Consider the following 15503-nt stretch of genomic DNA (forward strand, 5'->3'; position numbering starts at 1 on the left):
ATAAATACCGAAAAATATGCTTTAGATAAATTGAAGGTTTTCCTACCGTTTCGTTTGAGTAGAATACAAATAAAATAATAAATTACTTAATAAAAAATATAAATGTAAACAACTAAAAAAATATATTTTTTCAATGGAAGTGTATGAACGAATAAAGAAAACAACTTAAAAATACTAAAAAATACAGTATTATAGCTAAGATTATCTGTGACAGTTTCACTTGGTTAACTTTTTTGCTTTCTTATAAAATTATTTACAAAATAAATAAAAACCAGTTTGGTGCTTCAACGTTTCTATACTCCGTTTGTCAAGCTATTTTAATGCCTATTACCTACAATATAAGCTATTCCAAGAATATACACATTTTTGTAATGTAGCTTCCTATTAATGAGATAGTGACATTCGGAAACAAAAATGGAGTCAAGAATTTTTAAGTAATAAATTAATACGATATAGAGGCCTAAAAATTTAACACCACCAAATTGTGCAATTATTGCTAGTGTTTAATTTATGCCCCGCTTTGTTGGAATGAAGACAAACACGCGGGGAAACTATGGAACCATGTTACCAACAAGTAAACACCCCGTAACTTCAAAATACGGCGAATACAGTGAATTTTATGACAGATGAATAAAGACGCAATAAAAAAATGGCATCCAATTTAATTGCACCATTATATTTTGTATCGCAGCTTTCTCGAAAGACATTTTGGTTTACAGCTTCTTTATAAAATTTATATCGGCTCTAACATAGGCGATAAAACAATCGGTGGTTAATAATTTTATTGTTTATAGAATCCACATTTTCTCATAATATCGTTACAAATAATGAGCTTTTGTATAAGGGGTATTCTTCGTTTGCATTTTGTTATTTCAACCCTTGATCAAAGATCATGTTTTTGCAAAATTATTTATCCTATCAGCAAATTAGGCTGTGTATTTTGAATGTCGCTAAATCAATCCGAAGGTTTTAGCCTTTTCCAAAAATGTTCTCCTACTCTGGTCTTCTTTCATTCATTGTCATTCTTTTCCAGTACTCAGGATTTACCATTCTGTCCCAATGTTCTTCCACATATAGTCCACTCCTTTCTTCCTCCGCCTCGGGTTTTTTCCACTGGGACAACTACTTGATGATGATCTTTAGTCTCACGTCATTTGGCATTCATTCTGCATTGCCAGCTCATTGCGGTACTTGCAACTTACCCAACCTTGAGGTGGTTTTATGCTCAATTACAAGGATTCCAAGTTCATGATTAAAGTCATGTCCTCAAGACTTACCATTCCACGCAGTCAGTTCATTTCTCTGCCTCGAGTTGTTTCCACTGGGAAACCCACTTAGTCATGATCTTCGATGATGTCACAAAATTATTTCTGCATGGCCCGCTCAACGCGGTATTTGTGACCTATATAACCTTTAGGTGGTTTCATGATCATTTACATATTACAGGGATTCTCGAATTCTTGGTCAAATTCCATGTTCCATCTTCTAGTTGTGTTCCATATTCTGGTGGATTCGATGTATTTTTTTTGAAAGACTACTGATTTGGCTCAGGCAAAACGTCTCTCAATATCATGTAACCTACTCTTAAAATTGTAGGTTAAGGTAGTTTTTCGTGCCACATATCTTTTTCTATATAACCAAATCTATGTTTATAATATTTTTTTTCGTTTTCGGTCCTAACCATGATTGAAATTAATACTTTCTTGAGGTGGTGCTTGAATAGTTTGCCCAAGGGGCTATGATTGTTATACTCTTCGACGGCATTTAATTTCCGTTACAAGGACACATTTACAAGCGAAGCTCCAAAAGTGCTGACTGTGGCACAGAGCTGTCTGGTATACAAAAGGCTAAAAGTAAAATAAATGTTGATGTATGCAAGTGTAGCTATTGATAAATTTGTAACATCAAGAGAAATTTTTAGGAATTTCACACGGTTTGGGAAATTGTGGTACCTAACTAACAAACTGACTAACCATTCCTCGGAGGGGTAGTCATATATGAGAGATCGGCGCACACTACTTAATTTATTCACATTCATTCATCGTCTCATACCATCTCATACATATACTTCTACTGTTACCTCTGACTCTTGATATGACCTTCTTTAAATATTTGATTGATTTACCGATCATTTTATTTTTATTAGTCATTTTATTTGTAATATATCTATTTTTTTCCAAAATAAATCGTCGAACTATTTTTTTAGTGTGTCAGGAGGTTTACTCTAACCCCACATAGGAGACTCTGAGAAAAATAATTATTTGTCACTGTTTTTATTTTTATCTTCAATGTAATAGTTGTATAAATATATATCCTATAATATGGCAGACTGAGATTGCACTATTCTTCTGGTCCCGCTGGATAAAAATCTCAAATAAATAATATTAAAAAAATGCAAAATATATTTCCATTGAACTTTATTATCTTTACAATTTATAACCAATATTTAATTGGGACATTAAAAAAATGAAATACACATGAAACATATTTTGTATCTGCATACCTGGAAAGTAAAAGTGACAAATCGTTCGTTATCTGTAAAAATGTTTTTCCAAAACGTAGGTTCTCAAGGAACATTATAAAATAACGAAGATAGTAATAAATTGTCTCACGTGCAATTCAACTCGATTATGTCACTTCATAAATTATTGATAAGAATTTAGAAGTAACCAACCTCTCGAGCAACTGATTAGAGACAAGATAGGTAAGTATAAATTAAACAAGAATTATACTAGAATTGATAAGAATAAGCGCGCCCCGTGCAGAGTAATATGTGCACCATAATGTTTACAGTTCACTTAAAATATATAACCAAGATAAATTAATAATATATTATGTAGGCGTAGAATATGTATAATATGACGTAGTGTCAAGTATGAATGGTACGTACTGTAAATGTACTGCATATGTACTATGCTTCTTTTTCAAAATTGGAAATTCAGAGTCTGACTGTTGTGAACTTCTGATTCTGGTAAATTTAAGAGTACCTTCTCGACATACTAGGCATAAGGACCTGTTTTAATATTACCATTCACAAGCAAATTATGTAGCAACCTCGCCGATTCCTCTCCTACAAAGATTTGAACTCGCGACCTTCGGCTTTCTAGTCGAGAGCCTTACCCCTTGATCACAGAGGCCGTCAAATCTGAATGGACGTGGAAATTATCACTATTATTTATCTGTACAGCATGTAAAATTATTAATCAATATAAATCGTAAACGTAAATAATCACTAACGCAATAACACGATCGCCTCCGCTGAATGCGATTGCGTATTGCGAACTGAGGATCGCGCCAACATATGAACGCTCTTGGCGGGTTGGCCGTAAGATCCTTTGATGAGTTTACGAAAACCGACAATGATTGGGTTGACCGCCAAGTCATCCTGTACACGTTGGACCAACGCGTTGGCCCATTGCATCGGACGAACGTGTACACGCGCTATAAGAAATTGTTTTTTGCAACCATCGTTTATAACCCTTGTGTACAGAATTGTAAACATTTAAATGTACCCAATGTAAAAGCCCCATGGGCTTATAAATGCAGTAAATAAATAAATACATCCATGTATTATATTATTCGCCTGCTCTCTACAGACCTTCCTTGTTAGACAAGTACTGTACATCACCCAAGTAATCTAATTTATAAATCAGAAAATGTAACGTGAACATCGTTATTACATAGTATCTCACTAGGAGAACCTTTACTGGGGGTGTTTACGAGTTGTTGATATATTATTGATGTGAATCTGGGTATCGTATTTTGGGTACGTTTCTTTTTTACAAAAAATGTGTATATTCTTGGTATACCTTATATTGTAGATAATAGGCATTAAAATCGCTTGACAAACGGAGTCTAGAAACGTTCGATTTCAAGCACAAAAGTAGTTTTTATTTTTTTTGTTAATAATTTTATAAGAAAGCAAAAAAGTTAATCGAGTGAAACTGTCACAGATAATCTTAGCTATAATACTAGATTTTTTTAAAGTTGTTTTCTTTACGCGTTCACACATTTCTATTGGAAAAATATATTTTTTAGTAGTTTACATTTATATTTTTTTAAATAAAATAATTTTGGTAACTACTTTTATCAATGATTTTCTGATGTGATCAGTTCCTAGTTCAAAAACGAAGTCTTTGAATTACGCAGGAATACTTCACATCACGCATGCATGCACCGACAATCGAATCAGTATGTTTAATTATAAAAAAAACACAAAATAATAAAAAGGAGCTGCCAAAAATATAGGAAAAATTAGTTGCAAGATGATATTGTTAATTCTGAATTTGAGGTTACAATGGTCTAGTGGTTTAAGATGCCTGTCACGGTAAGAGATCCTGGGTTCGATTCCTAGTTATAACCGTTAATTTTTTTAATTTTCTGTGTCTTGTTCTGTTTCATTTTTCATTTAGATTTATAAGTACAGGGTTTTCCAATAAGAGGTGTTATTTTGAATAGCCCGCTATTTCGGTAGATGTTACTTTTGAAGCTGTCATTTTTTGACATTTGACAAGTAGAAACTACGCCATTAATAAAAATCAAATATTTGATCATATTGTGTTTTCTTAATCTTATCTTTTTCTTAATCGATGCAGATAATCTATTTTTCAAAACCTTTTCAAACCTTTTCTCGAAGTGAAACCGATAACATCATATTGTGGCCCCATGTCTGTTAGGCTTGAATTAAGGTCAATTTTATCTTACTTCGGGAACTGACGATAAAATTGTTAGTCAGGTTATATCAAAAAACTGGAAATATGTTGAATCAATCAACTTTGAAAAAATATATTAATTATCTATTTTAAACTTTCACTGGTTGTTATATATACATAATTATAATTAAAAGTAATAACTTTCTTATTTAAAAAATATTATATTAAATTTAATAACACGTTTTTGAATTAACACTTTGATAAAACTTCATTACTATAAAAGACAACCATTTACGTTGGGGAAGATGGAAAATAATTATTTTTAATAGTTATTCTGTTAATCTCAAAATTGCTTGTTCACTTGGAGGCATCGACCAATTAGAACCTTTGAGGGCATTATTTTTGAAATTACAGTTTTAGGTTAATTTTTTTCTTCTTTTATTTAACCCAAACTATGAATCTATAAGAGGTTTTTAGTTTGAGTTTAACAAAGAGATGAAAATTGTGTCTCGAATTAAAATAAAAGAGGTATTTTGTTTTCCTCTCACAGAACACTCATCTCTGTGTTTAGAGACGAGGATCTCACCGCTCTATAAGGACTATATCATATTAATGCATGCCGGCTTCATTGTTTCCTCCCTCCTACAACATGGGTCTTTCCTTTCTACAAGGCCCAGATTCACTCCTTCCTTTCCTCAAAAAGATCATTACAGAATCCCCAAATGGGATTCCATAATAATTAAACAATGACAATTCAATACACCTTTAAAAAGTGATATAGTCATTAAAAGCGATGAAAAAAGTAATCTATCAACCTAACCTACACAGAGAGTAATGGGTATTGTTAATTTACTAAGAATCTCTTCAAATTATTGGAAATCTAGTTAAAAGCGGGATTGCAGGCCCTTAACGTGTGAGTAATAGGTTTCCTGAAAAAATTTCAATAAAATAAAAGTATATTATCACGGTGTTGGCTTCAAAAATGCATTGAAGTTATTAAAATTCACTTGAGTGAATCAAATGCAAATCATCTTGAGTGATGAGGCCCATTTCCACCTAGATGGCTTCGTCAACAAGCAAACTTGTCACATCTGGGGCTCGGAAAACCCAAGAGTTATTGTTGAAAAGCCTCTCTATCCACAACGTGTGACTGTTTGGTGCGGTTTATGGTCCGGCGAAGTCATTGGACCTTACTTTTTCGAAAATGAGACTGGAACAACAGTTACGGTGAATGGATTGCGCTATCGAGAGATGATTAATGATTTTTTATGGCCGGAATTGGATGGTATTGACCTGGACAACGTTTACTTTCAACAAGACGGCGCTACGTGCCACACAAGTAACGAAACCATTGATCTTTTACGATTGAATTTCAAAATAACACCTCTTATTGGAAAACCCTGTATTATCTTCTTCTTCAATGATATAAAAATAATACGCTAAAGTTTTTTCACGCGTGACATTAATTTTATACACACCACAACCTCAGCAGCAAGATGATTATTACTTTACTATTTTCTGATAAACTGTTCTACTTTGGATTACTTACAGTAATTTCACTTCCCTCAGAGTGAGGTTAACCGCGGGTTTAAAGTTACCCTCGTCGCGTCGCTGGTTTTACATCCGCCTTAACCCGTGTATATTATTTATTTGACAGACTAATTACTTTCAGATAGCAATAGACATTTAAAAATCTATTTAGAAAGTAATTGACTGAGCATAGCGAACATTTCATCTATCTGTAAATTTTTGTTACGTTCCGGTTCCGGTTCAACATGGTGGCCTTGTTGCATACTACGAGATGCCAAATCGAAATAATCAGTAATTTGTTACCTACCGGCCTGAAGAAAGTTTGAAAAAGTAATTGTTGTTGAGATGGTAACATTTAATTGGACAAATTGTATAATTCCTTATTTGAAATATTAAAATATTTACGGATTATGATTAATTAGGTATGTATTTAAGTATCTGCTTAAAAATCTTGTGCTTTCAGAGGAAATTTTAATTAATTAATTAGATTCATTAAATAAGAGAAAATTGAAAACATGTTTTTTTGGATGCAAGGTATATCTACTACTGTTCACAGAACTACTAGTACTAACCAAACGAAGAAGTCACTTACTGTTCACAAAACTTCTAGTATTAACCAAACGAAGAAGTCACTTACTGTTCACAGAACTACTAGTATTAACCTAACGAAGAAGTCACTTACTGTTCACAGAACTACTAGTATTAACCTAACAAAGAATTCACTTACTATTCACAGAACTACTATTATTAACCCGCCGCTCTTTGTGTTTTTCAGAATAATTGTGATGATATTTGATCCACTACACAACACTTTTGATATTATTAGCAAGCAAACATAATTGCTTATACGTTAGACTATAAGAAAACCCTCTAGTTATAAAAGTAAAAAGACATCTTGGTTCTTAACTATTGATATGAAGTTTTTTTAAATTCCACCGGAAAACACAACGTTTGAAAATAACAAACCCCGTGAACGGAAAAACAATCATGCAAGTTTTTTTTATTAACCAACTACAATTTTTTGTGTAAATCAAAACTTTCAATTTAGACTGCGGCATCCACAATTGGCGGTATGTTGCGAGGCTGAATATACTGGTGAGGCGGAGGAGATGGGGAAGAGGATGTTGGTGGAAGTTCCTGTCTATTCAGATCTGGTCATCAAATACGCCTAAAGCCATTTAAAGAATCGTTTCAATTCTGAATGGTGGTCGTTCACCTGAGCGATACTGAGAAAATGCACATAACTGCAGTTGATGAAATAATTAATTAAATATAGATTTGAACCCGCGACCTCCGTATTGATAGTAGAGAGACTAACCCCTCGACCACAGGGGCCGTCAAAGAAGGTGTGAAGTTTTAGTACTGTGGTAAGACTTTCTCAATTAATTCAAAATCAACGTAACAAAGTACGCACCTCTTCAGTGAACTTCAAATAACTAGGGTAAACCCTATGTAGGCATAATAAAGACATCACGATGCGATGACTGGATAACTCATCAAAATGATAACTAAAAGCAACTTTAAAAAGTGATATAAATACTAATTTAAGTAGCTTAGGTTTATATGTTAGTTTTTTTCATCGATTTTAATGACTTCATTTCACTTTTTAAAGGTGTATTGAATTGTCATCGTGTTGAGTTCATGGAACCACGAAATTCGTATTACATAACACAATATTATTTATGTAACTGATATCATATACAACCAAAGATATTAGAAGAACATATCTTTGTATACAACACATCAAATCAATGGACGGGCCATTGACATGGCTGAATGACATATCAAAAAAATATTATGTTGCATGTCAAAAGTTCATACGCACTCTTTGGCATACACATATTTATTATCATCTTTACCTTGATAAGACTTCTTTATTACTCTTTAAATTCTCTTAATACTGAATAATGAGCTCTCATTTATCTCGCATACCTTTATTCTTACTTATCAGCTAAGGTGAAACAATAAATTTAAAAAAATAAGTTAATGGGTTGGATTGAATCACCGATACAACATTGTACTTGAGTGTACAAACAAAACTATTTATTCATATTGCGTATGTACTTGCGCAAACAAATAATCAACTTAATATTTTGTGGAATAATTGGCTAAAAATGTTTAAAAAAAAAATTAAATTGGCAACATCTACGCAGGAGCAAATAGCAATTTGAAAATGGACTGGAACGCCGAAACAGCTGTCACAATAATAAAAAGTAAAATTAATATTACTGAATTTGATTTACCTACATATTAAAAAATAGTAAATGGAATTCTAAAGGAATTCAAAATTCTAATTAAGTATTTTGAGTTGTTTCCGTATAGAACTGAGATACCGACATTTACATTTCTTTTAAATTTATTGTAATTGAGGAAGAGGTTATTGTATAGATATTTGAGACAGTGTGCACGCGTAGATGGAATAACCAAAATACATTCAAAACTGGTTTATGCAAACCGCTTAATGTTGGGTGACCTTGATTTAAATGACATGCGTAGTTTTTTTCAAATATTTTAATATTTATTTTTCGGAATAAATTTATTGAGTAAAACCTCAAATTGTAATATTTAAATATTGAAGAAAATATTAGTGATTTCTAAACGAAAATCTGAAACAGAAAAATCAGAAAAGGATACGGTCACATCTAGGACTCGAACCCAGGACCCTTGTCTTTCCGGGACACTGCTCCACCAACTGAGCTAATGGGACCCTATCCCCCTCGGTCACTTTTAACTGAAGACGCTGTCTAGATTGCATTTAGTTCGGGTTGAATCTTGCGATCATACATAAAGATAGTTACCAATAAAAATGTGCGGTGAAAAAATGAAGACAATGTTGGTAGTTCTTATTCGAAGTATGATACAGTTAAAAGTGACCGAGGGGAATAGGGTCCCATTAGCTCAGTTGGTGGAGCAGTGTCCCGGAAAGACAAGGGTCCTGGGTTCGAGTCCTAGATGTGACCGTATCCTTTTCTGATTTTTCTGTTTCAGATTTTCGTTTAGAAATCACTAATATTGTCTTCAATATTTAAATATATTAATATTTAAAAATCTACGTGTGTTGCCGAGCAAGAACAAACACTCTTTGGCTGATGTGAGGTTCGCCAAAACGCAATATTAAATTGGAAGTTACAATTGGGAGATAGCTTTGTTGAATACTTCCGCAAAAACACAATTTAGTAAATAATATTTCACATAAATAATTTACTTGAACTCGAAGAAATGATTGCATGAATTAACAACAGATAACAACGATTGGAATTGATTTGACCTGATGCTTTCGGCTTTGGCCGACAGTTTACACATAGGTTAAAGTGATGTAATGAGGAATGAATTAACTGTTATTAGACCCCGAGAGACCATAATAAATAATAGCTTATCAATAATAACGATGCAATTAATGATGTAAACAATGTTCGTTGTTTATAGTAATAAATGATCTCAAGTAAACGTATTTGATTTTGTACAGTAAGTAGATATTTCCGATGAATTTGGCGTACATAAATTAATCATTCAAATTCTCAGAAGAAGAACTACGATAACTTTAAAGAACCCAAAGTTAAAAGATATTTTAATACAAACGATTATAACCTACCAGTTTTTTCAAAAGTTATACATTATTAGAACCCGTCCTGCTAATGATAATATTATTCTGAAAAAAAAAATCGGGTTTGTTCATTTTTTGATTAATTATACATGCCGGAATTGTGTAATTCCAACATCATCTGATAGTGTCCTTGGTTAGAGATGAAATTGCTTGAAGATCTAAAAAGAACAACCCGCTTCGGATTGGTTTGGTCATTTGGTGAGAGCTGACAAGAATCGTCAAAACTGGCGACATTTCAGGAGGTCTAGCACGGACGATGGATGAAGCCTTATGTCAATATGATATTGACGAATTCCGTCATCTATGGCCAGTTAGCGATCTCTGCGAGCACGGTCAGAATATAAGTCGGTTGCAAAATATCTGGCTTTTAACGAATGGAGGTATACTAACTAAGCTCGTAGAATTGAAAGATATCGTATCGTATCATCCGTAGACACCATCATATCACACGATCCGTAGACTTAATTAATTCATCTATAGGACGCGATCAATTGATTTCGTTCCTGCCTGAAAAAACAAATGTTATTAGTTATGACTAAAGAGCTCATGAACTAACTAACTCGTATTGAATATGCAATTATAGGATGGGGATCTGCTGTATCTAAGTACATACATAACCTGAACACAATCCAAAAATTTCTGGCAGTAATCATTCAAGGGTGTTCTAGGCCAGGGGTCTCCAAACTTTTCAGCCGGAGGGCCACATTAACTACTCCAGTGAGTTCAGAGGGCCAAAACCGTTTTAATTTCTAGACACCCATATTTTCTGTCCTAGGGAGGGGGGGGGGGGGGGGGGGTAGACAATAGAATTTTCAGGGATGAAAATATAGCTTTAGATAATGTAGCTTTGAAGATAATTTTTGATACTCGTTTCTCAGACCTTGATATCATTGCGAATCAAATAAAGATTTTTCAAAAAAATCCTCTTGATATATTCGCGCGATACTTGTGGACGCAATGTATCGGTGCCAAGTACCTCGCCAACGAGCATATTTATTTATTCGCACGAAAAAATTCGCGGAGTTTTCGCCCCTTCTGAGCAAGGTCTTAGCCATTAGCTGTCGCGGGTCCTTGATGACACTGGTCATAAGATGTCGCGGGCCGGATAGAAGGCACTGGCGGGCCGGATACGGCCCGCGGGCCGTAGTTTGGAGGCCCCTGTTCTAGGCCATCATTTCAAATTTGGAGTGAGAGAAGATGAATTTATATGTTAATTTTGTTAAAATCGGCAAATTTCAAAATCAAATAGAAGATTGGAGTTGAATTCAGACTTAGAAGAGATGAGACGTTGAATGGATGTGAGACAATTTTTGATAAGACTTGATAGAAGAAAGGATATTTGTTTACAGAGGGACAACCAAAAAATATGTGATCCAAAGTTCCCACTTCTAGACCACAGAATGTACAATCTGAGGAGTCAAGCACGTGAATTAAAAAAATTATGCATAAAATTATTATCACTGCGTTCGTTGCGTAAGAGAACGGGTCTAGATAAAGGTGGTTTTGGATGGGTAGACCGGTTAGTGATGTTTCTCCATCTTCAGACCAACCGGTATGTGTTGAGTGCACAGTACTAGGTAACCTGAAATAATATGTACTTAGTGGCCCGAATATATAATTTTTTGTACGCAAATTAGTTTACTGATATAATATAACTCCTTCAATTACATAATAGCACAAATGATTATTACTATATTTTAGATTGATTATCAATTAATAACATCAACATCTCTCATCGCTAAATGAGCATAATAGACTATACTCACAAAATTAGGCAATTTACGAAAGTTTCCGTGAGAAACGAAATTGACAATTACTTACGTAAACGTCAAAGTTGACAGCTGTTACTGCTAGCTGCTGCTAGCGCATCGGCGTCCAAATGTGGAACTATTCTGCGGCTTACCAAAGCCTGAGCGGCATATTTAGGGAGTATTTCACTATCTCTGATTATGTTCTGACTAAGCACTAATCCGCGGATTAGTCATTTTTTCGTTTTCACTATATCTGAATAACGTTAACGCTCGGGTTAAAGTTCGTTTTGACTAATCGGTGCTCGAACCTCACGTTAGGCGCTATTCCTCGAATCAAAGATGGCATCAAAACATTCCGAGTTTGACAGCGGAGAAGTGAGTCGAATTTTGTTGAATGAATTTGAATGCTTGTATGATCTATCCTGAATTATTTGATTGTGTTCAAAATAAGAAACAATGTATTAATTCGACACGAATCTATCTAAAATGACCTGATAATCAACATAACATAACCAAAAAATGCACACTTTGCGGTGTGCGGACTGTGACGCATGACAGCCGTGGCAGTAGATGGAGTAACTGCAAAGATTTTGCGATGTTGCCAGACTATTTCGAGTGTTATCTATCCGGAAGCTCGGAAACAATGGTGAAACGGTTGCCGTTGAATAACGAAGTTATTCTGATCTTTAAAGCCAGCCAACGGATAGCTAGTCAGATATTTAGCCCGACATAGTGAAATACCCCCTTAACCTGCTTAAATTTGAACGAGGATTATCGCAATAGCGAGGACAAAGGCTGACTGAGCTCACAGCACCTAGGGCTATTTTTCTCCAGTTTGTTTTAATTCGCATCTTCATTATTTCCCCCCTCATAATTACACGGGTGTTTTGGGTAGGAAATTAAAGATTTTTTACATCTCATTTGCCGTTACATTTTTTCGAAATTCCTTCTCGGCAGGTATTTAGCAGAAACAAAGGTCAAAGGTGGGGAAATCTGATGAAGCTTAGAGCTTTTATATAAATGCGTAATAAAATAAAAATTAAACGTAAAAAATTGCCCTGTAAACAGCGCAGCGCTATGACTTTATTTTATATCTACGGCATCACCTAATTAGACAGATAGAGAATTCAAATAAGAGTGGAATATAAGTACCCAAGAAATACAGCGAGTGGAATTTAATACCAAGAAAGATGAAACATTAGGAACACGATTATCAGTCGAAAAATGATTCAGATATTTTAATCTCATTAACGTGGCAACAGCTGACAAGATATACGGTTGTAACAAAAAATGTGCTCAAATTATAACAAGGTTTTTATTCTCATCATGTAGATAAATAAAACATTTTAAACGTATATTATAAATTTTCTTAGAATTAGTGATTTCATGTTTTTTATATTTAAAAAAATGTTTGAACAGGATAGACAGGAAATTATAATTTCCACTACCTCATATAAAAAGTTCAAAAACTAAATAAATAAAAATACAGGTTGAAGTAATACTATTTGTTTTATCTTTCATTGTCAAAACAAAACGAATTGGCAAAGGATGGCAATTTAGAAAATATACGTGTGCTGGTGAAATAGTAATAATCTCACGATGTTAGGATCAAGCGAAAAACGAAACGCATGAGAAAAGGATGGCAATTCAAAGAATGTGGTCGCACGGATGAAATGGCTGTATTGTTAACAACCCGCAAGCCGACAGCGAGCAGGGTGGTAGAATACGACGTACTGTCGTCATGGTTGTCCTTCCTACACACATGTGTTTCTGCGTTCCCAATCTCGCTTTATTTTATTTCTAAACACTGATTTCGGTTAGCCAAAAGCATTGGAAAATTATAATTATTAAAAGTAAAAGTAATTTGTGTGTATGAATGGAAAGAAACTCCACGTGATTTGTTTTTGCTCGAGAACGATCTTTGCACCTCTCAAAAGCATAGGAAGGCATTTTTACACAAAAGAGCCCAGAGCGACGTGTTTGTGGCATCTGACGAATGCTAAACGCAGTAAATCTCAAGTACGTACATTGGACCTAGTTAGGTGTAACCACGCGCGTTTTCTCAGTCACATATCTTCCCTTTTGATTCACCTAAGGGCGCGACAAGTCACTAGGTAACATACAACTGGCATCAGAGAGTAATATTTTTTTTAGATCATGCTTGTCTTGTCTTCATGTTCTGTAGTACTTACGTGCCTATATGCTAGTCTAGCCTTTGTCTAGTGTGGACATGGTCCATAGTGTAATAAAATTGATAACAGTAATGATTATTTACCTACATAATTACGTATCATAATAATTATTATGTTCGTAGGAAGAAGATAAAAAATTGAAAGACAACCATTCATAATTGAAACGTTGTTTGCTTAAAATGCTTTTTGAGCATCTCAAACTTGCAGTCCCAATCTCGTTCCCCTTACGACATCTTTCAGTCATACAACTTTCCCCAAATGTAGATGCCATTTACCACCCAATGGTAGCTACTTAAAAAAACAATTTTCCAGAAAAATAATTTTTGGTATCATCATTTCAAGGAAGACCTAAAAATTTACCAAGAATGACTATAAAATACTTATTTTAGTAACGAAGGATAAAAGTGTACGAAGACTGGACTTGGACAAGAACATTTCTTGGAGTCTGCTGTTATCCAAGATTACATCTCCGGATTTTCCTACCAACACCGATGACCCAAATCCGTCAGTGAAATTATTTTTAGTTTATTGTATCATTGTTTATATTATTCTTACATGTATTGTGTTACAACCATAATAGGTCATTTTCCTTGTTTGGGGTCATTTAATACTATTAATAACAATAAATAAAAATAAATTGTAACAAATTTAAAATAAGATAATAAATTTTAATATTTCTAATTAACGTAAAACCGTCAGAATATTAAATAAACGAATAGCTGAAATACACAAAATTAAAGAACAGAATAGTAATTATTTCTAATCTGATGATTACTTACAGTGTTATCTATGAAAACAAGTGGACTGCTTAAACGGTCGTCTCGGTAATTCATTTTATGAATGAATAAAAACTTTAGCACTGCAAAGTTAGCAACACTGAACTTCTACTTTCGTGAAGGAATACTTTCGTTAGTGATATAGGGGTAAAATAAAAGCACGAAGCACTACAACTAAATCAACACCGTCACAACTTGGTGATCACCCAAACACTGACATTTAACCAAACATTCAGTTCCCGATCACAGATGTTGAACTTTGTGAACAACTCATGTGGAACATGAGAACACATCGCAAATTTTGTCTCAAAGTTGAATTAGGAAACCACTCTACGATTATTCAATATTTTATTTGTAAATAATCACACAATACAATGAACTGTGCTTTGTTTAAATGATAAAATAAATAACAATCACATTGTTGAACTCTTTTAGCTAAAAATGTGAGTTTATCTTGTGTATGATAAATTCTTATCTTTTGTACGTAAAGAATTTGTGTGAGCGATTACTGGTTACGCAGTGGTGTACATTTTAGTGTCGCGTGTTACATTCAGATGGTGTTGGTACGCTTAATTTAGGTGTTTTCTTGGGTGTCTGAGCGATTACTGGTTACGCGGTAGTGCGTACATTTTAGTATCGCGTGTTTCGTCCAGATGGCATTGATGTGTTTATTTTAGGTGTTGTCTGAGAGATTACTAGTTACGAGGTGGTGTGTACGTTTTAGTATCATGTGTTACATTCACGTGACATGATTTTTCACGGGTCTGTTTTGTTATAAACAATAAAATTTCAGATGTGAAGTGAGTACGTGACATTCATAAATTCAAAAATAAAGAATAATTATTATTCTTATATTTTCAGTACATACGATGAATTTATGCCGCCGTTCTTGGCGTAATAGACGGCTTATTTGTATTCCAAACAGCTTTTTTTAATTTTTACACAGGTAGTTAAATTTTTTTTTAAATAATTTTTTTTATAAATATTTAGGTGGCGGA

At 33.9% G+C, this 15503-nt stretch overlaps 1 protein-coding gene across 1 annotated transcript in view; it reads right to left on the reverse strand.

Moving 5' to 3' along the window:
* The window catches only part of LOC149423229 (leucine-rich melanocyte differentiation-associated protein-like), a 39015-nt gene extending 24075 nt beyond the window's left edge, over positions 1-14940 (reverse strand). The window contains exon 1 of the mRNA XM_089632920.1: positions 14509-14940. Within this exon, the coding sequence (XP_089489046.1) occupies positions 14509-14562 (54 nt within the window). The 5' untranslated portion in view covers positions 14563-14940. The remainder of the gene's footprint in view (positions 1-14508) is intronic.
* Positions 14941-15503: the final 563 nt, after the last annotated feature.

This window comes from Hesperophylax consimilis, chromosome 6 (assembly GCF_061612785.1).
Source record: "Hesperophylax consimilis isolate HC1 chromosome 6, BYU_Hcon_1.0, whole genome shotgun sequence".
In the NCBI taxonomy this organism is placed as follows: Eukaryota; Metazoa; Arthropoda; class Insecta; order Trichoptera; family Limnephilidae; genus Hesperophylax; species Hesperophylax consimilis.